Source organism: Petromyzon marinus, chromosome 2, assembly GCF_048934315.1.
Source record: "Petromyzon marinus isolate PM22_M1 ecotype Great Lakes invasive population chromosome 2, UKy_Petmar_22M1.pri1.0, whole genome shotgun sequence".
NCBI lineage: Eukaryota > Metazoa > Chordata > Hyperoartia > Petromyzontiformes > Petromyzontidae > Petromyzon > Petromyzon marinus.
In genome coordinates, this window is record NC_133668.1 from 5237147 (window position 1) to 5263096 (window position 25950).

General features: G+C 47.1%; 1 protein-coding gene across 2 annotated transcripts in view; it reads right to left on the reverse strand.

Moving 5' to 3' along the window:
- Positions 1 to 1586: 1586 nt before the first annotated feature.
- LOC116949124 (LIM zinc-binding domain-containing Nebulette) overlaps positions 1587 to 25950 on the reverse strand; it is a 47923-nt gene continuing 23559 nt past the window's right edge. The window contains exons 3-8 of one of the 2 annotated variants that reach the window (XM_032966349.2): positions 21633 to 21727; positions 19515 to 19599; positions 18008 to 18115; positions 13019 to 13238; positions 9667 to 9749; positions 1587 to 8411 (exon numbers count right to left, since the gene is read on the reverse strand). In XM_032966349.2, the coding sequence (XP_032822240.2) occupies positions 8238 to 8411; positions 9667 to 9749; positions 13019 to 13238; positions 18008 to 18115; positions 19515 to 19599; positions 21633 to 21727 (765 nt within the window). In that variant the 3' untranslated portion in view covers positions 1587 to 8237. The remainder of the gene's footprint in view (positions 8412 to 9666; positions 9750 to 13018; positions 13239 to 18007; positions 18116 to 19514; positions 19600 to 21632; positions 21728 to 25950) is intronic. The other variant, XM_032966350.2, reaches the window with a different exon arrangement.

Sequence of the window (25950 nt, forward strand, 5' to 3'; positions counted from 1 at the left end):
ATATTTTAAACTTGGCGACAATTCTGCGTTTCTCATTTGAACATGCTTAGGTGATCTTTCATTATCGGAGTGTAGATATATATATATTTTATTAAGAAATGGCATTGACGATGGGTGAACTCAACCTGGCATAGCTCTGTGAGAGAACAGTCGGTGGCACTCAGAAGTCGGCTGGGGTGGTTCTGAGGATGAAGTGGATCGACGGCCACGATCGAGACGAAGGCTGCCCCACTTCCACTTGCCGGCAGGGAGATGCAGGGCCGTATTATCCAATAGGCACAGTCGGTGTTCCTAGACCTAGGGCATACGAAAACTAAAGGGCCTACAAAAAAAATGGTAGCATGTGTTTTTTTGTTTGTTTCTATGATAAGTATTTAAGCTTAAACGAAAGTAAAGCAATATGGCGCTCGCCATGCGGTCATCCTATCAGATCATTGCAATTATTGATGGAAATGAATGGCATGATTCGATGTGATGATCATTGTAAAAAATAGTTAACATTTTCGCTCATATTTTGAGGCTGACTTTTTTAAAATTTCAAATGAAATCCCAGTGGGGTACGTGAGGTGATTTATATAAATGTGTGCAATTATATAATACGTGAGAGTCATTGGTGAATAATCATATATGAATCTGCCAATAATGGAATAACAAGAACATTTAAATCCATATGGTATCCGAGAACAAATATAAGCCATTTCTAAGCTCATTGACCTTAAAAAATGTGGTTTCCAGCGGGCGCGAACAAATTACATTGTGCATGCACAGCGTCCATTGAATTTTGTTTTATTCGCTTGCAGTTACCAGCTAGTAAATTTACCTCAAAATTGACAATTGTTTCAAATATCGATGTTACTTATGCGTACATTTATTTATCAGAACCATGTTTGCTCAAACAAAGGGGTTAACACTGTACTCTGTTGAAACCAAACTCAACAAAGGGGTACCAGTAGAAGCCAAAAAAAGGCGCTGGGAACCACTGCCCCACACGATAAAACCACTAAGAATTTAATTACACCACTTGTCGTGAATGCCTAATGTAGACAAAAACAAAGTTGCTGTACTGCCCCATCTTCTGGCAGCTTCCCTGGCAGTCTCCAAGCCAAGGACGAACCAGACTCAACCCCACCCCTTTAGTTTCCACAATCAAATAAGATCATGTGCATTCAGATCATAATGATGAAACCTTGTTCAATTGAAATATGTGCAAGTCCCAACACGGGAGCGGCAGTCAGTGTAGCGATTAGCGCTGTGCGCGGCGAGCCCAGTTGGATTCCCGCTCACGGCCAACACAAGTGACGGATTTCTGAACGAGTCCTGGGGCTCCCATGGGTCGATTCAGTCTCAAAATGTGTGCCCGGTGCGATGTGTAAAAAGAACAACATCACCACTGAGGAGACAAAGGCGGTCGGATGTGGTGCTGGCCACCCACTTCCTCGTGTGCCTTTCCGGCCTGAATCGGTGTTCGCTTGCACCACTTGCCCCCAAGTCTGTTAAGGCTATACGGGGAATATTTGCATTTGTCCCAGCACAACACTGGCACAAATGTTTATTTCAAGCGTAAAAAAAACTATTACAAAGCAACATGGGTTATACATTGTAATGTTTATTAAGCTGAAAGCAAATATTACACTTCCTTTCAAATATGCATCACTTCAACAATTACGAGTATGGAAATATTTGTCTGTGTAAAACCAGTACAGGACCATCATCAATATAACAATGCCTCTGTATGGCCACTAAAATAACCTCTATTCTTAAGACAGAAGTGTGTTCAAGTCGGGGTTAGAGAGCACTTTTCACAATTCCACTCATTTCCCTGAACAGGCAATATTCAGTGCCACCGGCCAAACAAATTCACGGGCCCTACACCAGACATTTCACTTACCACGCCTGGGTTGTCAGAAATTCCGTGGTAGCGATATCCTCACCGTCTTCACCCGCCTCGATATATGCACTGCTGTATGGCAACGCATTTGTTTTACACGGGGCAATAAATTTAAATTACGCTACTTCCTTTTCGAAACGAGAATGCTGGCACACGATTTACTCTCGCGGGAACACGCAAGGGGAAATGTCACCACTGGAAATGTTTACTGCCTCTGGTGGCACAGGATGAGTGTGCAGCGGTGTCCATGGGCAGCACAATATCGCCATGTGCTACGGCGAGCTGGTGAGCATGGTTGCCGTTTCATTTTTGCGCTGGTACTGAAACCCGCGGACCGATTTGTGTCCTTTACAATCCGATGAATGCAGCGAGGCTCTGCATTTGGGATGTTTAGCCAATTCCACGTACTTGCGTTTTGGCTTCACGTGGGAGGAAACCGGCGAACCCGGAGGAAATCCACCGGGCCACACCTTAAGCGAGGATCATAGTAAAAGCTCCGCAGGGGAAGATTCGAGAATCCGCTGCTGCACTGCCATTTCTTGTACACCTCGCAGCCCGCGCATACGAACACCGAGTGTAGTTAAGGCAGCTTCCAGGCAGAGCCCTGCTTAGCTTCACGCATCTGATGAGACTGGGTGTTTTTAGGCGATTTAGTAACAGGAAAAGCTGTCCCTGCTGAAGGCGTGGGGTGGTGGCAACGACAGTGCTCCAGGTTTAGAGTACAGAGAGATCCGGTCCTGGTTTTTTGTTGAAATACAAAGTGCTTCCCGTCTTAATTCCAAACACAATGCTGCAATAAAAAAAAAAGTAAAACCTGGACTGGGTCTTTCTGTCCTCCCTCATATGGATCACTAACTTCGGCAATCAATCGCACTAATTGATCAGTTAAACATTTTGGGCTTCGTTGGCTGTTGTGTATGTAGGCTTGGGTGAACAATTTACACCAGTTCGTGGTCATATTGTACGTTTCGGGAAATCTGAGGCGGATTCATATGATGGAGGAAAGGCACATTTCCGTCAATTTAAAACGGAAAATAACGGCCCAAATTTACTACAAACGGTGGCGGTTGTGGCCACTTCTCTGATGAATATCAGCGGAAACAGCTTTGCTGCCAACACAGGCTCACAACTGAGCACAGATTCTAGATTTGAAGCTTTCGTGACTGCAAGGATCCATACTATTTGGTTTTATTCGGTAAAGTCATATAAGTTAAAAAAATAAAACAAAAAATCACGACGCTTCGGCCACAACACAAGTGGCCTTCATCAGGTGAAGGGACCGGACTGTCCAGAGGACAGTGTTGGAGTGAAAACAGGCAAGCCCAGGTCACGTCCTTTGTTTCCTCCCACACAGCTTAAAGGACGCGACCTGGGCTTGGCTGTTTCCACTCCAACGCTGTCCTCTGGACAGTCCGGTCCCTTCACCTGATGAAGGCCACTTGTGTTGTGGCCGAAACGTCGTGATTTTTTGTTGTTTTATTTTTTTACCTACGTGACTAGCACAGATTGCTAAACGTGTCGGCTAAAGCTCGTTCAATATTGGAACGACGTGCGTTTAGAACAGAAAGAATATGAGGTTATAAAGTCAAACTATTTTTTATTTCACCAAGTAAGGCCCAGTTAGCTATATAGCTCTTTTAACGGAAGCGACCTGGCCATCAATGATAGCTCAACGAAGTGGCTTATCATGTGGAAATTTATAGCAGCCAAATATGCTAAACGCACGTTTCTAAATGTGGAGGGGAAAACCGGAGGACCCGAAGAAAAATCCTCACGGCCACGGGGAGAACACGCAAACTCCAAATATACAACAGGCGTCAGGATTGGGATCGAACCCACAACCCCCTGCATACCAGGCGAGGTAGTTAACATCTCCTAGCCACCGCGGGACCCCAAGAATTGAATGCCCGTGACAGAAACGACGACCACTGGTGGCTTAATGTACAACAGCTTTAGCTTTGATGGACAACTCACATCGTGAAGGTGAACCAAGCATATCGATTACGCCATGAGACGCAGGTTAAACAATCTTAAGTCTTGCCAAGCGGTGAAGAGGCGGTACAAGTCAAGCGACCGACGCAGTTGGCATCACTTGGCAAGATTTCTTAGTCCACGAGCCCAGAACGGATATCTGACACGACGGGACCACCTCCCAAGTGGCATCACATTTTCAATTTCTCTACATTGGCTAATAACGGTGAATTATGTGGTAACCATTTGGAACGAGTGGGGGTTCATCGAGCAAATTAAATTGGCACTATCGTAGAGGTGGTGCGGATTTTTACTCTGTGGCCCATGGACTATCTTGCAGGAAAGGGTCACATCTGGTCACACCTGGTCTGTCTGGAGATTTGGAACCCTGAAGAGTTGGTCTAAATTCATCACAAAGTTCCCCACCACGTCCCGAGCCCTGAATGCTACATCGCAGAATATGGCAGTACAACTAAGAGCTACGCATTGCAAATAAAGTCAAAAGTTTATAATTCAGGAATGTAAATATATATTTCTTACCATTTCATTCGTTACTATTTAATATAAGCAAAGATTAAAAAAAAGTGTTGAGTGAGAAATACTACTTTTTGTTAAAACGTCTGGTTTTTTTCATCAAACGTTTCATTTCACGCAGCAAGGGGTGACATTTACACAGCCGATGGAATGTTGTTCAGCATGCACATGAGGCACCAGTTGGGTTAAAATTTGGAATGGTAAAACTGTAATTGAGAATAAGCGAGTTTTTTTCTGCTTTGTGTGAAAGCCAAATGCCTTCTAGCCCTGTTCAGCAAATTGAACACGTGACCTTCCGCCATCGTGAGGCCTGGCAAGTAAAACACGCATTTTTAAAATCCAAAACATATCATCGCTGCAGCCAAACCTGCCTCCCGACTCCACAGATAACTTACGCGTAACCTTTTTTTTTGTTTTCTCAGCAAACGTTCCGCACTTGCCAATGCCGTTACCCAATAATGCTCGATGTAAAAGTTTTCTAAAACGGCACTTTGGAGTTGGGGGAGCAGCTGCGCGCAAGTGGTGGGATTGGTAGGCACACATGCAGAAAGCTGTACGAAACTGCGGGCTTAGTCTCCCAAAATTTGACGCCGATCTAAAGGGCGCAAACGACGCATCATAGTCGAAAACAAGATTCTTGCGCTCGCGATGCACGTGTCGACCTGCCTGTGCTGAGAAATCCATTGTTTGTTTTCTATTCACAGACGCTGCGTGCAATTCCTTCGTGTGAACCCTGCAGCCCACTCAAGGCGCTACACATTTAAAAATGGCAACAACAAAACATGCACGTATACGAGTGAATCGACCAGTGAGGCGAGTCATCGAACCGGCGCGAGGCGCAGAATCGTTGTGTTTTGTTTTTAAATCAAGCCCAAAACGCCAAAGCTGCCAGCAACGAACACAGAGAGTTTGTGTCCCAGGACTGAGCACCAAGACAGCTGCTTTATTACCCACAATTGTTTGTGTCCACCGCAACATAGGCCACACTCACTGTAGGCATTAAACTCAAAACACAGTGTGTGCGAGTCTAATTAATATTAATAAATAAGAGTAGAGCCCTTTGGCAATCCACTGCCGGACGAAGGCCTCCCCCCGAAGGAACTTTAAGACATCCGTCCAGGTTGTGCAACGGCGGTTAGAGCATTGGGCATGCAATCAGAAGGATGCAAGATCAGATCTCAGGGATCGATTCGGTACATCATCCCTCCGGGTTGGATAAGAGAGAAGTGAATCCCTTGTGGAAAGTCAGCAGTGGATGTCTTCCGGAGAGACTGGTCCCCACCATAGAAATGTGGAATTTCTACCGCTGGTTAAAACCACCAGGGGGGAGAGGCACGCTTCATAACGTCTGCATGCGAGTCCGCATATGCGATGAACTTGGTCAGACGAAGCCTGTCTGACTGCAATGGAATGTTTCAGAAATAATGTAGTAAATCTAAAAATAACTATGTTTTTATCAACTGACTGGCTAATAAAACAAATTACGAGCAACTCAGGAAAATGAAGCTTAATTCATCTCTCATCCGTTTACTTGCACGGAAGGCGTTGTGTTTTTCAACTGACTGGCACGGCACCACAAATGCTGGTACACCGTGTGATGAAAGTATTTGTTTTGGCCGCGGCGGGTGGCGGAGGGCCTCACGACACGCATTTTGGCCAGATCATTACGTGTGTGGCCAAACCGAAAAAAAAAACAGCGGCGAATCAAAGCACGATTGGAGTTTGCGAGTTTGAGCCAGTGGAGAATCTCACACCGACACGGCCTCTGACCCTGCCAAATCATCACAACTGCAAACTGTGCACGTTGCTAAGACCAACTAACAGTCCATTGTTTTCAGGTAGGGGGGGGGGGGCAACCCCTCCAGCAATGAAAAATGATAGAGGAGTTGTTAGTAAGGACTTGTCCCTTGCTTTTTATTCGACGTGTGTGTGGCGATGGTGCAGCCATCGATCGAGGGTCGCGCTCGCTGAAGGTGAATGCCTTCAGGGAAGTCGTGTACTGTATAAATAACTGCACACAATTATGTGAGTCACTTATAACTGCTTTGCCGTTACCTATTGCCAATTATGGACTCAGACTATTGTCCTATCATCTCATAGAGTCCCTGGCACGTAATAATATGCTACTCAGTGGCAGTGGGGGTCGCAATATGCCGATTTATTACTAATAAACCCCAATGATCCGATCGAAATTAGGGATTTCGATCGGATCATTTGGGGAGCACGTGCCACCCCACCGGCTCCGCCAGTGGTCAAGTAGATAGCAACATCTCTGTTATCCGCCACTGTACCATACGGAATGCTCAATAAACCGGCATCTGTCACAGACGGAAATACAAATCTATCTATAACGTATCCGGAAAAAAAATCCGACAGCCATCTGGCATCTTGCCATGCGTGCACTTATCGTAGATCCGTTGTTGTTTACGGAAGCTTCAGGATGCTGCCGAGTGTTGGCGCTAGCGACATACAGCACTCTACCACTGTGCTTTAAACTGTCCCCTGCTTCTCTACAATCAACTTAGAATGCTCAACAACTGACAGGGAAAGTCCCTCTGTAAATTGAGCACATTGTGTCTTACATCATCGTTAAAATTAGGACTTCGTTTCTTTCTTTAGAAGTTTAATGTACTTGGAAAATTTGGTGAACCGTGAGTATAAATCTCAGATAAACGGGAATATTTGATGAACCGGCACCCTGCATTGCCCATGGATGCCAGATCACAGAGCTTTTGCTGTACTTTGTTTTCTCATTTATAAAAAAACAAATTGCTATATTAAGTTTATTTTTTTATTAAAGGCTGGCATAAAAAAAAATTCTACGTCGGTCTTAATATGCTAAATGCAACTTTGTAAATCAACTTGGAAACTACGAGTCTGAAAAGAAAAATAACGTTGGTAAGCCCTGACTTAAAAAAAAAAGTGTTCATATATTTTTAAGGATTAAAGCGTAAACTACATTAAAGTAATTGGAGAGAATAAGGAATCATGTTGTTGCTATAGTTGGCCCTGGCACTTAAGGCTCTTTAATAATTATTATTTTAAGACAATTCGTGCGTTAAGTGTCAATTGTTTGAAGCCAGCGCTGTCAATGGGATGCGGCTCCAAGCTTGCCTCAACGCACCGAGAGAGTGAAGATCAATGAATCACAGAATATTATTTTTTGCGTTATTCTAGAAAATGCGCCGAGATAGAAAAAAAAGACATATCAACCGTTCATTGGTCTGCAAATTAACAAAATGTTTGTAAATGTAAAAAAAATTTGCGACGAAGCATTTCAATTCAGCACCCCCCGCCCCCCGACCCCCGACCCCCCGGCCTCACAGTAACATAGAGCAGGGACTCGTGTTCGAGGGTTGGCGCTTTGGAGACTCAGTCGATATGCTCGTGTTGTGCTGAGAGTAGAGCGGTGGCGGTGGTGGTGTTGAGAACGTGGTGTTAATGATGTAGTTGGTGGTGGTGGTTAGGGTGTTGCAACGATGGTGTTACAAGCGGTGGTGGTCGTGACATTAGACTGTAATGACGCCTGTGTAGAGACTCAGTCGATATTCTCGTGTTGTGCTGAGAGTGGAGCGATGGCGGTGGTGTTGCTGGGAACGTAGTGGTAACGATGTAGTGGTCAGCGGTGGTTATTGAGGTGTTGGTGGTGAAACGATGGTGTTACAAGCAGCGGTGGTCGCGACGTTAGACGTGTAATGACGCGGGGTACAGCGGCGGTGTTTAGAAGCGGTGTGGTGCCGTGCTGCGACTATTGCCGTCAGAGGAGTTAAACGATTCTCAGTGGAACTCGGTGCTTGTGGGTCGAAGCACGGCGCCCCTCGCCAGCAAAAATGGGCTCGCCCCCTCACAGCGGCTGCAGGTAGTTGGCGGGCAGCATGCCCGTCTGGCCGGTCCTCTGCACCGTGCCATACATCCAACCCTCGTCGATCTGCTTCACGTTCTCGATGACGTCGCCGTCCAGGAACGACACCTCGTCGTCGTCGGCCGCCGCGTAGTCGTACACGGCGCGGTACGGCCTCTGCACCCCCAACGGACACGCACGCACGCACGCACGCACCCCGGTGAGCGCGCATCGTCACACGCGCTCGTTCAAATGACGTGAGCCACGTGCCGAGTGACCGCGGCGATTCTCGCGGCGACGTCAACGCGCGCTGCCGTGTGGGGCGCGTACGAATCGACGGCAGATTACCGCGCCAACCCTACGAACCCTGGCGACCCGAGCGCGATTCGCGGCCGCGGCTATGCACGCATGCACGCTGGGCTTCTATCGCGCCGTACATAGCCAACCATGCTCAATGGCTAACATCAGCGGAGCGCGATATCTGAACTGGGGTGGCGAGACGCGAGTGGTGATGCAGTGCAGTGCGGCAGCACGGTGTGGGTCGGCGGTGTGGGGTGACAGTGTGGGTTGCTCGGCAATGTGGGGAGTGGTGGTGCTGCGGTTAGCACGCTCCACTACGAACCCGGAAACTCGAGTTCGATTCCTGGTCCTGACCTCACCTAGGTCGACTCAGCCTAAAATGAGTACCTGGTGCGGTGCGTAAAAAGATCGTCACTGGGGAGGCAAAGGCAGCCGGACGTGGTGCTGGCCACCCACCACCTTGTGTGCCATGCTGGCCCTCCTAGGCGCTGCTCGCTAACAGCGCTTGTATTGATATACATACTTGTAAATAGGTATGCATGTGTGATGTGTGTTGTTAATGTGTACGGTACATATGTGTGCTTGTGCATGTGTATGTTATTGTGTGTGTATATACGTGGCATATGCATGCAGATTAAACGAATACATACGGGTTATACCCATATAGACTGCTGAGACAGAAATGCACAAGCTGAACAGAGCTCTGTGCTTAGTAAGGAACATGCATGTGTCTGTATGTCAATCTGTACACGTATGCGCACCTCCGACCAGCACTGTCGGCTATGTACGGTGCGAAAAAAGTTCAACAACACATATACTGCATATGTATCAATGTCTATTCGTATACAGTACACACACGTGTGAGCATTCTGCTGTCTTGCTCCACGCCCAATGCCATCTCCCCCCTCGCCTCGTCCTCACCTCCGCCCCCCATATTTCTCATCGCCATCCTCATCTTCATCTCGACCCGTACCTCCACCTCGTGTGCCACAGTGCCGGCCTTCATAGGTGCTACTCGCTAACATAACTTGCCCCAACAGTCTGTTAAGGCTACGGCGGAGGGGGGGATCAATGTCTTTGCGGCTCGGTCAGGGGTTGTGCGGTGGGTGCAGCGTGGCGAGGCTCCTCTCACCGTGGCTCTGGGGGTCTGGGAGACCGGCCGCTGCTGCGAGGAGGCGGCGGAGGATACGTAGCCCTGCCCATGCTGGGGACCACCTGGGGTGTGCACCACAGAGCACGAGGACAGCAGCAGCAGCAGCAGGAGACGACGCAATGAGCACGTCGCGCGCAGCAGCCACCCAGGCGGGCCCAGGGGGACGGAGACGTTCACAGTGTTCACAGAAGTCAAGCGCTACGGCCATCGGAGAGGACGCACGCACGCGTTAACCCCACCGGCGATGGCCATCGGCAAAGGGCCTCGTCGCGATCTTTGCAGTTGGTTTACTCCATGCAGTTGATTGCGAACTGATTTTGTGTTCAAAGTGTTCCAGGTCCGGTGAGTTGCACCCGGTCGTCAGTGTCCGCTCATTTGCGTGCAAGTGTCAAGAAGGTCGCCTTTGTACGCGCGCGTTAAGAGATGCGTGTGTGATGATAGATGTGCTTATCCAGGAGAGCTTAATCGAGCCTCCAAATTCAGTATTTAAAATAAAAATTTAATGCAGAAAGAGGACATTCAGAAGAAGTATAAATGCGAGTTAAAACACACGGATTAAAAATGGGATGCGTAAATTGTCATGCTTGAATCAATGAACTTGTTAACTGTTATTTATACCTCTCTGTCGTCTCTATGTGCTGTGAATAAGGGTCGGTGCCTGAAAGTTGCCTATTGTATGCGTTTGTGTTTTAAGACAGTGCTATTAAAGGATGCGTTGAGATTTTTTATTTGTACAAAAATCAGGAGACATAAAAACAGGACATTTAATGTGAATCTGTGCATGCCCTATTTGTCGTTTTCATAATAAAAAAAAAACTTTTTTCTACCAAATATAAAACAGCGCTGCATGTGAATGAGCCACTGTAATTTTTGAGGAACGATTTCGTGACTTTGTCAAACATCTTTTACTTCATCATAAAAGTGGTTAACTTTAAACGACAAACACACCGGTTGTCGTAAATATTGAGATGAAACAATTAAAATTAACTCATATCCTTGGTTCTTTCGGTAAAGTCACGTAGAAGGGAAACAATAAAATAATAAAAACATAAAACAATTAAATTATCACGTTTCGACTGCAACACAAGCAATCGTCATCAGGTGTGAAAACCACTTTTTTCAAATTTTCTTGCTGTGGTTTTCACACCTGATGATGATTGCTTGTGTTGCAGTCGAAACGTCGTGATAATTTTATTGTTTTATATTTTTATTACTTTATTGTTTCCCTTCTACGTGACTTTACCGAAAGAACCAAGAATATGAATCCCTGCAGTCACGAAAGCTTTAAATCAAAAATTTAAATTAACTCGTAATTTTTTGGCCAAACAACAAATATTATTTATCGATTAAGGGACGCTACATTAATCATATAATAAATTAAAAAAAATACCATTTTGTAAAATTTATTTGCCACTTCATTTCATACAAAAACTGTGGTTTGGGAGAGAATGTGAGCAGCGAGGCCTGGAACTAAACTTTTTCAGGGAGTGAAGCGACACGAAAAAGGGCGCTTCATGCGCAGAGGTTTAGAGAGACAGCTCGGGCATGATGAGGCACAGGGAAGGAAGAGGCGGGCGTCGGAGCAAGGAGAGGTATGAATACAGCGGCTCCCTCGCTCGTCTTACCCGTGGGTTCTAATAAAACACGATTTGAGAGCAAGGAGGAAGAGGCAGCAGCACCAAAGGAGAAACCAGAAAGGGCTTAGGCTGAAAACACAAGAGCGGTGGGAGAGAAAGGTGACACGGGAGGATGCAGGCAAACAAGAATAACAAGGCAGAGGAGACCAGACACGCGCCGGCACGGAGTGGCACGACGCCGACGCAGCCCACCAGAGTTGAATTACGTCTGCGGCTAAACAAACGCGCCCCCGGTTGGGCCACGCGCACCACCAGGTGCAAGCGCGACGAGGGAAATTGGAGAACGCGACGTATATATGCAAGTGTGACTCGTAACGCCGATGGCTGGGGAAACAGGAGCCGGCACCCCGCCACGCTCGTGGATTTTGAGTCGGAACTGACGACACACCTGTGATTAATAAACTGGGCGGCAGTGTTGTCGTCAGCTGACTGCATGCCCAACGCACGTTTGGTTTAAAAAGTATTTAAAAAATCTCTACATATTCGTCAATGACACCATGACCTGAAGAGAAAATACAAATATATATCACAGGAAAAATGTTTGGCAATGGCCCTTCTTCACAGCACATATACAAAAATGTTATAAAGAAGGGTCATGGCCTGAAACATCGCCTATGACATGTATTTTTTTTTATTTTAAGGCAACGTTATTGACGAACGTGTGTCTATAGTTCTTTTATAAGCTTCTCACGTTTTAAGGCCTTGAACGTGCTGGCTCCTAAATATTCCACCAACCTGCTCAAGTTTTATATACCACTGCGAAAACTTAGATCAGCTGATTCTGGTCTACTCGTCGTTCCAAAGACAACATTGTGATCTTGATTTGAAGCTTTCGTGACTGCAGGAATCCATATACTTTGGTTCTTTCGAGAGTCGGAGATAACAGCCAAAAGGCAGGGACGCAAGCTCATTTCATGCTAATCTCTCTCTCGAATCTCTCTCTCCCTAATCTCCCCCATTAACACAACTGATGTGCATGCGTGCGGGGATGGAATTGCTTTCCAGCTCAGACCCCGCCTGCATGCCCTTCGCCACATACATAACGTCTTGTTGTAACAGCTCTCTCGCTCTGTGTTCTTCCTGGTTCAGCAGTTCCACTGCTGGATTATTTTTTACGCCTGAGGACGACCGCTTTGTGTTGCGATCGAAACGTCGTGATATGTTATTTTTTATTTTATATTTCTACCTACGTGACTTTACCGAAAGAACCAAAGAGTACAACATTGTGATGTTCTACGGGAGACGGAGCATTCTGCAGCAAGGCTCCGCGCGATTGTGGCATCCCCTTCATGGGTCCATTAGGGATTCCAAGTCTATGTCACTTTTAAATTAACGTCTTAAAACTCACCTGTTTGTACAGGCTTTCCCTGTAACTTAAGATTTAAAAAATAATTCTGTTGTCTGATTGGATTACTCTGCAATTATTATTATTATTTGCTTTGACCACAGTTCTTCATTATATTGGAATTTCAAAAGGAGTCATTGATGTTATCAGCTTTCTATCTCGCTTAGATTTTATCTATATTTGTGAGTGTAGTTTTATTTTTACAGACAGCGCTTTGAGATACTTCAAAATGGAAAGCGCTTTATAAAATAGAGGTGATTATTTGTTTTTCCCCACACCACCACACGTCGCCTCGCAAGCGAGCGACTCTCTTGTCGCGCAACCGCACACAGTTGGGACCATGGCATACCGTTACCTCCGCCACCTTGGTACCCGTGCTGCTGCTGCTGCTGCTGCGCGTACATGCCGCCCTCGTCGGCCGAGTAGCGGGTGCTGCCGCGGCTGTAGGCGGCAGCGGCGTCACTGCCGACCTCGTGCATGCTGCGCCGCTGTTGCTCCATGGTGACGTTGTCCGTGACGGGCGCGTAGCCCTTGCCCTTGTTCTTCTCAAACTCCTCGTGGTACTTGGCCTGCGTCAACAACACCAGCAACGCACGGTGCGACGTGACCACGGTGTGCAAACCGCGCCGTCGTCACGTCACCAAATGGGAAACCGGAGTTGATCATGAAAACCCAATGTGCCTGAACAAGAACGTTTCAATCGGTGAAAAATTCACCACTTTCACAAACCTTCATCGGTGTCCAGAGACATGGACACCGATACATAAATTGGAGCAAAAGCTGAAAAGTACACCAAAGAAGTGTGGGGCGACACATTCTGTGGCATTGCGCCGAGAGGCAGAATGAGGAGAACATGGACCATTGAAGAAACAAGCGAGATACGTCAATGCAGGCTGTTAGAAGCCAGTGGGTTTGGCAGGACACATCTCTCCAAAGAGTTAATAATAATATAAAAAATATTTCTAACACTTTTTTTATTTTACCCGATGAGACCCACGGAGCTATGTAGCTCTTTTTTCAGAAGTGACCTGGTCACAAATGATAGCTCAAGGAAGTGGCTTCTTATCACGTAGACATTTATAACAGCCAAATACTCTAAACGAATGTTTATAAAGGTGTGGGGAAAAACCGGAGGAGAAAAATCCACACGACCACAGAGAGAACATGAAAACTCCAAATATACAAGGCACCAGGGTCGGGATCGAACACAAGACCTCTTGTATAACAGGCGAGTTAGCTAACATCTCATTACCGTGGCACCCCATGGCCGAGGGACGAGGCTGGTGCCCACGAGGATGTCCACCATGCAGGTGGAACAATATAAACGCTTGCTGTGCAAGGAATGAGATGGATCGTGGCAGTAGCAGTCCGTGCGGGAGGGTGACAGGGTGGGGGGAGGCTTTCATCCAGCAGTGGATTTATCATGGATGCTGCTGCTGTTGATGATGATGGAAACATGATATCAGTGTGAGTTTTTTTCGATGGCATGGGTCAAACAAGAGGGACGTGAGCCAGGCTTGGCACAGTGATATGTGCGTGTGTTTCACCCATGCACACAACAATTTCTATACTGTACACTCCAAAATAAAATTTAATAAGCAAATTATGTAATATTGCATATATTTTTTTTTATTGATGGCTATTAATCTTGGCAAAGGCTTGGCATTCGGATGAATTTGTGGCATGCAAAGCATCGAACACCTGGCAGGCTCGACTTGGCCAAATACCAGCCTTGGGGGTGAACATGAAACATTTGAGAGCCCCTCTAACAGCACACAGCGTACGCAGGCTCTGGCCCATGCTCAGGCGCGCAATGCTGCCGCATCCATTCATGAACATCGACGCGGATGCTCACCATCCAAGCTTAGAAAATGCACGCGCAAGGCATCGATGATTTGCCGATTCATATGCACTGCTCTAGGATTTGGTGTTACATGTTATTTATGTAGTTTATTGTAAAAATTCGGTCACAGTCCTTGTGATCACCGTTACGTTGCAATTATGGCTTTATTTTTTTGGTGATTTGGAAAACGTTTTTTGGTTGGACATGTTTGTTTTGTTGTAGTACGGAGTTAGACTGATGGCCTTAATCTAAGTTTTCTTGTGGTTGTTGTTGTTGTTTGACTTGCATCCCACTGGGATTTTTTGCTGTTTTTTTTCCATGGATTTTCTGTTTGCACAGTCACATAGTCACTTTAAGATGTTTTTCTTGTTCGTGTTTTTGGTTTTTTGGTTTGTTGTGGTTGCACCCGATTCAAGAGACGAATGGCTCACAGGGCTATACCAAAATAAACTGAACTGAACTGAACGTGACTCCCCGCGAGCCACTAGTGGGCGCTACCTTCACCATGGCTCTTCGCTAACATTGCATGAATCGATCGTTTACCGTTCGCGCGAGCATGATGAGCGAATGTAAAATATAGGTGAATGGAGTGAAAAATAAAAGACACCCCAAAAGTAAAAACAAGACGAGCGAATTCATTCTTGTGTCGAATCGAGACAAATCATCAATCCCCTGGAAGGGGGGGGGGGTGCATCAATACACGTCTGCTCACACACACACATAAAGACACACTAATATAACGGCATACCAATATTGAACACGTGCACGAAAATACAGACACGTGCACGCACACACAAACACACGTCCATTCCAACATTCACGCATACGAAACACACATATGTGCGCAGGCAGTGACACCAGGTGAGCCAACTTGCGCACGCAAACTCAACTAGCGAGGATCAAAGCGTCATTGTATACACGTATGTGCACACTCGCAAGAGTAAAAATTCTGCCCAAAAACGTGCGTCACGCGCACAAACGTGCACACACACACACACACGTGTGGACACATGCCAAAGCATATGCCGCCAGATATGACTATTAAAGTGAGACGCAGTTGATGTACATTTGTTTCTAATGTGTAACTTTCCTGTACTCGTGTGAAAAGGGAACAAAAAATATATCTCGATGGGCTCTCACCTGGTTCTCAACAAAGGAGTTATTCAGACCACACGGCCACACATACAGCTGCGCTGCTGCGGACGCAACACGTGCAACCGCAAATGTGCAGCTGCACACGTACAGGTACACACATACAACTACACACAAAAGACAAAGACCCCCTGTATAGTCTTAAAAAGACTGTTGGGGTAAGTGCTGTTAGCAAGCACCTATGAAGGCCGGACCAGCACACGAGGGGGTGAGTGGCCAGCACCATGCCCGGCCGCCTTTGTCTCCCAAGTGGCGATGTTTACACACCACACCAGGTACTCATTTGAGGCTGAGCCGACCTAGAGGACACCCAGGACCGGTTCAGATAAGCGTCGCTGGTGTTAGCCGTGAGCCGGAATCGAACTCGGGTCACCGGGGTTCGTAGCGCAGCGTGTTAACCATTACACCACCGCTCCCCACACTACTACACCCACCTATAAACTTACAAATGTATACAGGTACACGCACAAAAGCATACAGGCAAACAAAGACACAATTGCATATACAGCTACCCAACACTTGTTTCCAAAGATCCCCTGTATTAGGGGCATGAAACCGGAGAACCCAGAGAGTCACCCATGTGGATAAAACAGGGGTAGAACACAAAAATGCCACTCAGAAAGATGCCCGAGTAGGGAATCGAACCCAGGCTCTTCTTGATGTGAGGCAAGAGTGTTACCATTGGGCCACCCGGGCTGTTGGGGCCAGCACCACGCCCTACAGAGATATAGAGACAGCTGCTCTATTTACACAGACACACACATAATTACTGGACACACAGCAAGCCAAGTAAATGCTCGTTTACACAAGCACAGCTATACACACGAAAGGTACATAGAGTTTGAAATGTAAGCTTTCGCGAACAACATCATCCATAACACAGGTTTTTTTTTGGGTTAGAGCGCGTAAATATAATTGCGTCGATTGTAAACGTTGTGGATTTGCTCTCCAACGCGCGGTGTGCCGTACTAGTAACAAATTGGCATGTGACAAACCTTACTAACATTTTGGCTGTGTCAGGTGGTGGCGGGTTTAACGACACATTTATATTTACACGATCTAACCCGAAAAAAAACCTGTATTATGGAAGGTATATATAGCTACAAGGGTGGGCAGAGCGATACGCGTGTACGGCCACACACAGCTACGCATATGATGACGTACAAAAATGGATACAAAGACCTACAAAGCTACGTGCATTTTTAGAAACAAGGCGATACAAAGTTACACAAATAGACGCATGCAAGACACAACTCCATACACGCACATACACACATCGATGTACACAACTACATATGCACATAACTACAAGCAGGCTCACGTGCCATGACAAAGGGTCATGGCACGTGTGTCAATGCAATGAACTGTCACGATTCCACTCAAGAATCTCTTACTTTTGTCTCAACTTTAAGTTTCATTTGCTCAGTTTCATTTGCCCCCAATTCCGACATGCATGATTCGGTGGACGTATCGCGAGCCTAATAACTGGTTGCCATCGCAAAAAGCAGCACACGCAATCACATCGAAGTCCACGGTGCACCCCGCCCTCCCGTTGCAACGGCACTCGACGCCCCCGTGCGCAGTGACACGCTGTGTGGCCTTCGTGGGCTGCGTGGGAAGGTGCCATTAGCGAGCGCCTGTGAAGGTCGGCAGGGGCACAATGGAGGGCAGTGCCGTCAGCACCACGCCCGGCTACTTTTGTCTCGCTCGTGCTGATGTGTTACACACCGCACCAGGTAAACTCTTTCAGGGCAGAGTCGACCTAGAGGAGGCCCAGGACCGGTTCAGATATTCGCCACTGATGCTGGGCTTGGGAGGAAATCGAACTCAAGTCGCTGGGAGCTAAATGCAGTAAGCACCAAAGACAAACATCTCCCGTATAGTCTGAACAGACTGTTGGGGCAAGTGCTGTTAGCGAGTAGCACCTCTGAAGGCCGGTACGGCACACGAGCGAGTGGATGTCCAGCAACACACGCCCGGCCACATTTTTCTCCCCAGTGGTGATGTTTACACACCGCACCGGGTTCTAATTTGAGGCCGAGTCGACCTAGGGGACGCCCGGGACCGGTTCAGACATTCGCCATAGCAGGAATTGAACTCATACCCATGTCATAAACACACACACACACACACAACAGCCGCCATTTACCAGTAATCGGCGGTGACGTCACCACAGAGTTTGGTGCACTTTGGGGCCATGTGACGTGTTGAAGGCTCGCCGACAGGGCACAGAGAACGAGCCCAGCCAGTGTGGGTTAACCGCCTGAGACGACCGACACACTTCCCGTGCTGCCCACTGTGCACGCGCACCGGCAGCACAGATGGCGCGCGCGTGTAACGTACATCGCTGATCTGGTCCTGCGCCTTGCGGATGCGCATCATCTCTGGCGTGTCCGACACTTGGCTGCAGGCCCTGCCCTTGGCCTTCTCAAACTCCTCCTTGTACTTGACCTGAGACAGAGAGAGGATGGTGCAACAAGACGTCAGCGTTTCGTGTGCGTGCGTGCGCACATGCGCGTGTGTCCCTGTGCGTGCGTGTCCCGTGGCTGTGCGTGCGTCCGTGTGTGTGTGTGTGTGGGAAGCGGTGGAGGGATGGCGTAATTAAACAAACTATAAATGTGCCCATGAAAACAACAGATAATATGGGACATCACTGCAATGGACATGGTTATACAGTTGATTAAAAATACGCCGCTTAAAAAGAAAATGGCCAAACATCCACATGCAGCATGCTCCTAAAAATAGTCACTAAGACTCAGTGAGGCTGGATACAAAAATGTTTGTGTTATTATAAGAAGTGGGGACAGTGGTTGTGCAGTGGTTGGCGCACTGCGCTACGAACTCGGCGACCCGGGTTCGATTTCCGGCCACAGCTCACATCAGCGGCGACTGATATCAGAACCGGTCCTGGACCGACCGACTCGGCCTCAAATGAGTATCTGACGTAGTATAAACATCTGTACTGGGGAGACAAAGGTGGCCGGGTGTAGCTCTGGCCACACCCATTGTCTTGTGCGCAGCTGGTGTTCATCAACAGCACTTGCCTCAACAATCTATGTAGGCCACAAGGGGTTGTTTGTTTGTTGTTATGAGTGTGTGAGCCATTGACCAATCACCCAGAATGCGCCAGATCTCGTGAGATCTCGTGAGATCTCGTGAGCTGAGCAGGGTTGAGCCTGCATACTAAAGGAATGGGCTGCTGTAGAGCAGTACAGCAAAGTCCCTGGTTGTAACGTACGAAAGCAGTGAAAGGCCCACTGAGCTATATGGCTCTTTTTCAGACGCGACCTGGCTATCACAAATGATAGCTCAACAAAGTGCCTTATCACGTGGACATTTATAGTAGGCAAATACAGTAAAACCTTGGATTGCGAGTAACTTGGTCTGCGAGTGTTTTGCAAGATGAGCAAAAAAAATTTGAAATAAATATTAATTTGATAAACGAGCGAGGGTCTTGCAATACGAGCAGTTTACGTGTATACGCTTTGTCTGCCGAGCGTCACGTGATCACAACTGATATACGAGTGCTTTGATATACGAGTGCTTTGGATTACAAACACGTTTCCGGAACGAATTATGCTCGCAATCCAAGGTTTTACTGTATTACTCTAAGGGCATGTTTCTAAATGTGGAGGGAAAAACCGAAGGACTCGAAGAAAAACACACGCAACCACGGGATGAAAGACACGCAAACTTCAAATATACAGCAGCAGGCGTCGGGGTCGGGGGATCGAACCCACGACGTCCTGCATACCAGGCGAAGTAGTTAACATCTCGGCACGGTTGGGCTGCACACGCGTGTGCATGCGTGGTGCATGCGTGGGTAGGTGTGCGGCGAGTGTGCGGGCACCTGACTCTGCAGCTCGCTCTGCTGCTTGAGGCGCAGGTTCTCGGGAGTGTCCGCCACGGAGGTGAACGACTGCTTAGGGTAGTGCCTGCATACGAGAGGAGACGAGACCGGCGGTGGAACACAGCGGCAGCAGCAGCAGCAAGAGGTTTGTGGGGTGAGAGTGGCTGGTAGCAATAACCAGACATGGCAGACCAACACAGACCCCCAAAACTCACGCAACTTACACTTTTAAACTGCTGTCATCTTCGTCATCATACCCATAATTAACCAAAGAATCGGCACTGCCTAGCACTGGAAGATGAGCCTCCCTTTTCGGAATGAATAAGGCAGAAGGGGAGCAAGAGACAAAGACGGAAATGGTGGTGGCAGGTTTGGAGCCAGCTCATCAGGGGGCACGTTGAGACAGATTATTATCATGATCAGCCCTGGTTGATCCACTGCTGGATGAAGGCGCGCTCTTAAAGTCGAAGCACTGATGCACATTGACCGTCGACCTCCCGACCTGGAGCTGACACCGACGGATGGACGGACGACGGATGGAGGAGTGGAGTGCAAGTTTTTAGTGACCGAGATCCCAATCGGCTGAGCACAGCATGTCTCATATCTAGCAATCTGATCCTAAGGGACAGTTGCTGAAATATATATGTGTGTGTGTACGTGACACGTGCACAGAGGTAACGTATTATTGCAATGGCATGGCTTACGCAGGGAATGTATACAAGGGAGGGTACAGCAGCGGTGTGTGTAGTGGTTGGAACACGAGCTCGAATAAGAAAGAGGAACACAGATCAGGGGGAAGTGAGGGACGTCACATTGACTACCCGGCAAATCAAACGAGCCGAGGCAGAAACACCACTGGGAGAGGTGACGGCCGATGGACAAGACTGGTCATGGAATGGCACCCAACGGAGATGGAGCGAAAAGATCGGCTTAAGAGAGAGCTGCATCGTGATAACGCAAGAACATGAGGAATGGTGGCAGCCTTCATCCAGCAGTGGATCGATCGGGGATGATTATGATGATAACGTGCTGTTTCACTGCTGCATATTTATTTGAATCATCATGAATCAAGGTCGCGAATAAATACAATTATCTATTATTTTGGTATGTATTGTTGATGCCATTAGTCAAAACAATTATATATAATTTGCATAAATGAAAAATAACAAATTCTTGAACACAAGTGTCAATCTATGCACGGTAAGGGCAAGAACCAATTCTAATTAGCGAGTCGTGACGGTTGTTCAATATTATACCCACACATACGAGTATGTGGTAGGAGTGTTAGGAAATGCCCTTGCCAAGAATTGTCAGTGTACTGAGCTGGGATCCGAACCTATGTACTTTGTTCCCCGAGGTGAGAGCGTGCAGACAACTGAACGCCGGCAGCCAGCCACCTTTAAAAAATTTACGATGCGAATGACCCCCAAGCCCAAAGGCCGACGTTAAGGACAACGGCGCTTAAATGAACACAACTTGCTGGACCCTGTTAATATTAAATAGGGTGAAAAAAACCACAAGCCGAGGTTTCATGAGTGAACTTGGTAAACATTCCTGCACAAACGCCTGTACATGTGTGCGTGTGCGAATGCCTATGCCCCACGCATGTATGTTTTAAACCCAGGGACCTGGCTTCGATTCCTGCTCATGGCCAACACCAGTGACGATCATTAGAACCGGTCCTGTGCCTCCCCTATGTCGACTGAGCGTCAAATGAGTACCTGGTGCGGTGTGTAAACATCGCCACTGGAAATACAAAGGCGGCCAGCTGTGGTGCTGGCCACCCACCCCGTGGCCTTCATAGGTGCTTGCTAACAGCACTTTCCCCAACATTCTATTAAGGCTATACAGGGGATATTTGTCTTTGTGCGTGATTTGGTGGGTGTGTGCACACGTGTATATGTATGCGTGCGCACCTGTGCGAGTGTGTATATGTAGGCACGCACGTGAGTGCAGATGTATGTGTGTGAATGTGCGCACCCATGCATGTGTATGCGAGTACACGTGCGAGTGCACGTGCGTGGGTGTAGGCACGCACACGCGTACACACACACGTGTGGGTGTGCGTGTTGTGTCCACGCGCGCTTGTGCAAGCGCACGTCACTGCAAACGCCTTACATGTTACAGTAAGGCCTCTTGTCGTAGCCCTTGTAGTTTTTCATGTTGAGGGCCATCTTGCAGACTTCACAGTGGAAGCAAGCCTTGTGCCAGGTCTGTGGACGGCAAGGAAAGGGGTAGGGGAGAGGGCGGGGAAGGGCGAACGAGGAGAAGGACCGGCTCAATGAGCTGTTGAGACAGCAGCACAGAGCGCTTACTTGAGGTCACCCACCTGAGATCACACGTAATAACCTTGGTTGTCTTTTCCTCAATAGCAATTGCAGTAAATCCCAATTGTGCTGTCGGCATGAGGTCACGGGATGCACAGGTTTAATTTTAATTCAGAACTCTGCAGGTAGCAGTGCATAACCGCGTGCTAGACAGTGATCATGACCAGGGATCGGCAACCAAAATAACAAGAGGAGACTTCTTTTTTTAGAATTCGGTAAAAAAAAATCTAAATTACAAGAGCTGCAATGCAGTGTGTTGGTGAATACGAGACGGTGAGTCCTTAATAAACAACGTCACGAAGTAGTCACTTAAAGAGCCGCGTGCGGCTCCGAAGCCCGCAGGTTGCCGACTCCTGGTCATGGCAGATGAGGTCACTGTGAGGGACACAGGTACAGTGAGGGAAAAAAAGTATTTGATCCCCTGCTGATTTTGTACGTTTGCCCACTGACAAAGAAATGATCGGTCTATAATTTTAATCGTAGGTTTATTTGAACAGTGAGAGACAGAGTAACAACAACAAAAATCCAGAAAAACGCATGTCAAAAATGTTATAAATTGATTTGCATTTTAATGAGGGAAATAAGTATTTGACCCCCTCTCAATCAGAAAGATTTCTGGCTCCCAGGTGTCTTTTATACAGGTAACGAGCTGAGATTAGGAGCATACTCTTAAAGGAAGTGCTAATAATCTCAGCTTGTTACCTGTATAAAAGACACATGTCCACAGAAGCAATCAATCAATCAGATTCCAAACTCTCAACCATGGCCAAGACCAAAGAGCTCTCCAAGGATGTCAGGGACAAGATTGTAGACCTACACAAGGCTGGAATGGGCTACAAGACCATTGCCAAGCAGCTTGGTGAGAAGGTGACAACAGTTGGTGCGATTATTCGCAAATGAAAGAAACACAAAAGAACTGTCAATCTCCCTCGGCCTGGGGCTCCATGCAAGATCTCACCTCGTGGAGTTGCAGTGATCATGAGAACGGTGAGGAATCAGCACAGAACTACACGGGAGGATCTTGTCAATGATCTCAAGGCAGCTGGGACCATAGTCACCAAGAAAACAATTGGTAACACACTACGCCATGAAGGACTGAAATCCTGCAGCGCCCACAAGGTCCCCCTGCTCAAGAAAGCACATATACATGCCCGTCTGAAGTTGTCAATGAACATCTGAATGATTCAGAGGACAACTGGGTGAAAGTGTTTTGGTCAGATGAGACCAAAATGGAGCTCTTTGGCATCAACTCAACTCGCCGTGTTTGGAGGAGGAGGAATGCTGCCTATGACCCCAAGAACACCATCCCCAGCGTCAAACATGGAGGTGGAAACATAATGCTTTGGGGGTGTTTTTCTGCTAAGGGGACAGGACAACTTCACCGCATCAAAGGGACAATGGATGGGGCCATGTACCGTCAAATCTTGGGCGAAAACCTCCTTCCCTCAGCCAGGGCATTGAAAATGGGTCGTGGATGGGTATTCCAGCATGACAATGACCCAAACACACGGCCAAGGCAACAAAGGAGTAGCTCAAGAAGAAGCACATTAAGGTCCTGGAGTGGCCTAGCCAGTCTCCAGACCTTAATCCCATAGAAAATCTGTGGAGGGAGCTGAAGGTTCGAGTTGGCAAACTTCAGCCTCGAAACCTTAATGACTTGGAGAAGATCTGCAAAGAGGAGTGGTACAAAATCCCTCCTGAGATGTGTGCAAACCTGGTGGCCAACTACAAGAAACGTCTGACCTCTGTGATTTCCAGCAAGGGTTTTGCCACCAAGTACTAAGTCATGTTTTGCAGAGGGGTCAAATACTTATTTCCCTCATTAAAATGCAAATCAATTTATAACATTTTTGACATGCGTTTTTCCGGATTTTGTTGTTGTTATTCTGTCTCTCACTGTTCAAATAAACCTACCATTCAGATTATAGACTGATCATTTCTTTGTCAGTGGGCAAACGTACAAAATCAGCAGGGGATCAAATACTTTTTTTCCATCACTGTATATATGGCATGCAAAGATTGGTCATAGCATGTCAATCCAAGCAAAACATGACAAAAGCAAACAAGTAGCATTTATCAAAATTAAGTGCCAAATCAAATATAATATTTATTTGTAATACTATGGGGTTCATTTGTTGCGGGCTGAAACCACAAACTTGCTACGCTAGAGAACTCCGCTTAATCACGAGTCGCTGAACCTGGATTCGAACCTATGCTCTCAGCGGTGCCAGCTCGCCGCTCTGACCTCTGAGCCACATCGAAACAAACCCGACGACATGGTGTCACAAAATACATTTCCCCGAAAACAAATAATCAGACCCAAACCACGGAATCAGAATCTTTGTTTATTCTGGAGAAATCTGACAAGCTATGAAGCTCTTTTTCACAGAACGTCCAGCACCACCATGCCTCCCGCTGAATCATAGAGCTGAGAAGGGACTCATAGAGACAGGGACTCAAAAGGAGACAGCGGGGCTTGGTTTGAGTTGTGTCGCAGCGATCACACACACGCGTTCTCCGAGCAAAAACACGATCGTCACGGCAAAGCAGATCGCCCCAGCTGGGGCTACGTTACAGTCGGTCATTGGTCCAGAGGAGAAGGTGCCCTCTCAGTCAAGCAATAGCAACACGGACACAGAACAAACAGCAGTTGGCACCCTTTTAGAAATCCAGGCAGAACTGGAGCCTCTCTCCAGCGTGCCTAACCTCTCTCCCGCAACCGTGGCGGGTTTTGTGCAATGAAGAAATATATACCGCGTTTTTGTTACAGGGATGAGACAAATCCACACAGTGGCGTTAGCACTGTTGGCATGGACCCTGGCCGCAAAGGATTCAATGGGGCCCTCTCTCCGATTTCCACCCTCTCTTCGTAGCTCGTGTGCCTAGGTGCTGGTGCAGTTGCACCACCTGCACACTCAGTAGCTAAGCCACAAATTCAATGTCGCCCCGCCCCACTACCGGCCCCAACCGCCCCAACCAGAACCCACCGTTCAGTGATGCGATGAAATGTCACCAGATAGCCTACAGTTCGACTCAGGAGTTGATTATTTTAGTCTTTAACCATTGCGGCGAATGGTAGCGGTTATGGGGGTTACGTAAATATATCGCATACAACACGCTGATGATACGATATTGAAACATATCGACGCTTGCACACACACAGACACACACGATTAAATGCCGAAGAATCGATATAAATTCATGAATTGATTCCCTGTTTCACTCCCAGCGTGTTTTCATTTATATCACATGTGCACTATTGGCAGCTAGACTGAAAGCAAAAACATGTCCCACTCTGCAGCGTCCACTGACAACAAGCAGAGGCGCCTGTCGCTAGGCAATTTACAATCAAAACAATGTGGATTTATACAGCCTCACACTAGCACATCTCCAGACACTGTATAGAAACAGTGGCCATGTGTATCTTGAAGGGAGAGCTGTTCATTTCCAGGCAGAGGTAAAATAAACTCCTTTAAAAAAAAGTTGCTTTAAAAACAACGGCTTTATTAACAACTTCGTTTAACTCGCGGTCGAGAAGCACGTCAATGGTGCGGCGCCTGCTCCCACATCAACGCTTACTTGAATTAATTGATTACTTTATAAATGAATCTTCAATGTACAACTTTTGTTTGTGTGGAGTGAGGGTGGCCGTAACTCGTTGACACGGAGCAGGCGCGCCTGAGACACGTGCCGCCGGCTTCTTGGGCGAGGCCATTCGAGAGTTTAGGGACCGCGGCGTTTTTGACCTACATAAATATACATTTAATTAATAAGGCGTTCATACAAAATGCAAATTGCTTAAAGTAGCGAATTAATTGATTAATTGATACAGGCATGCATTGTCACCGGATCTGAGTACGTGCGCAAAATGTGGAAATGATTGGACAACGGGAAGTGGATGAAATGTAGATTACAAGATTTGACCACGATACAGGAATCAAGTTAAGTAAAACCGTTGAATCAAGTTAAGTAAAACCATTGAATCAAGTTAATTAAAACCGTTGAATCAAGTTAAGTAAAAACGTTGAATCAAGTTAAGTAAAACCGTTGAATCAAGTTAAGTAAAACCGTTGAATCAAGTTAAGCAAAACCGTTTAATCAAATTCTTG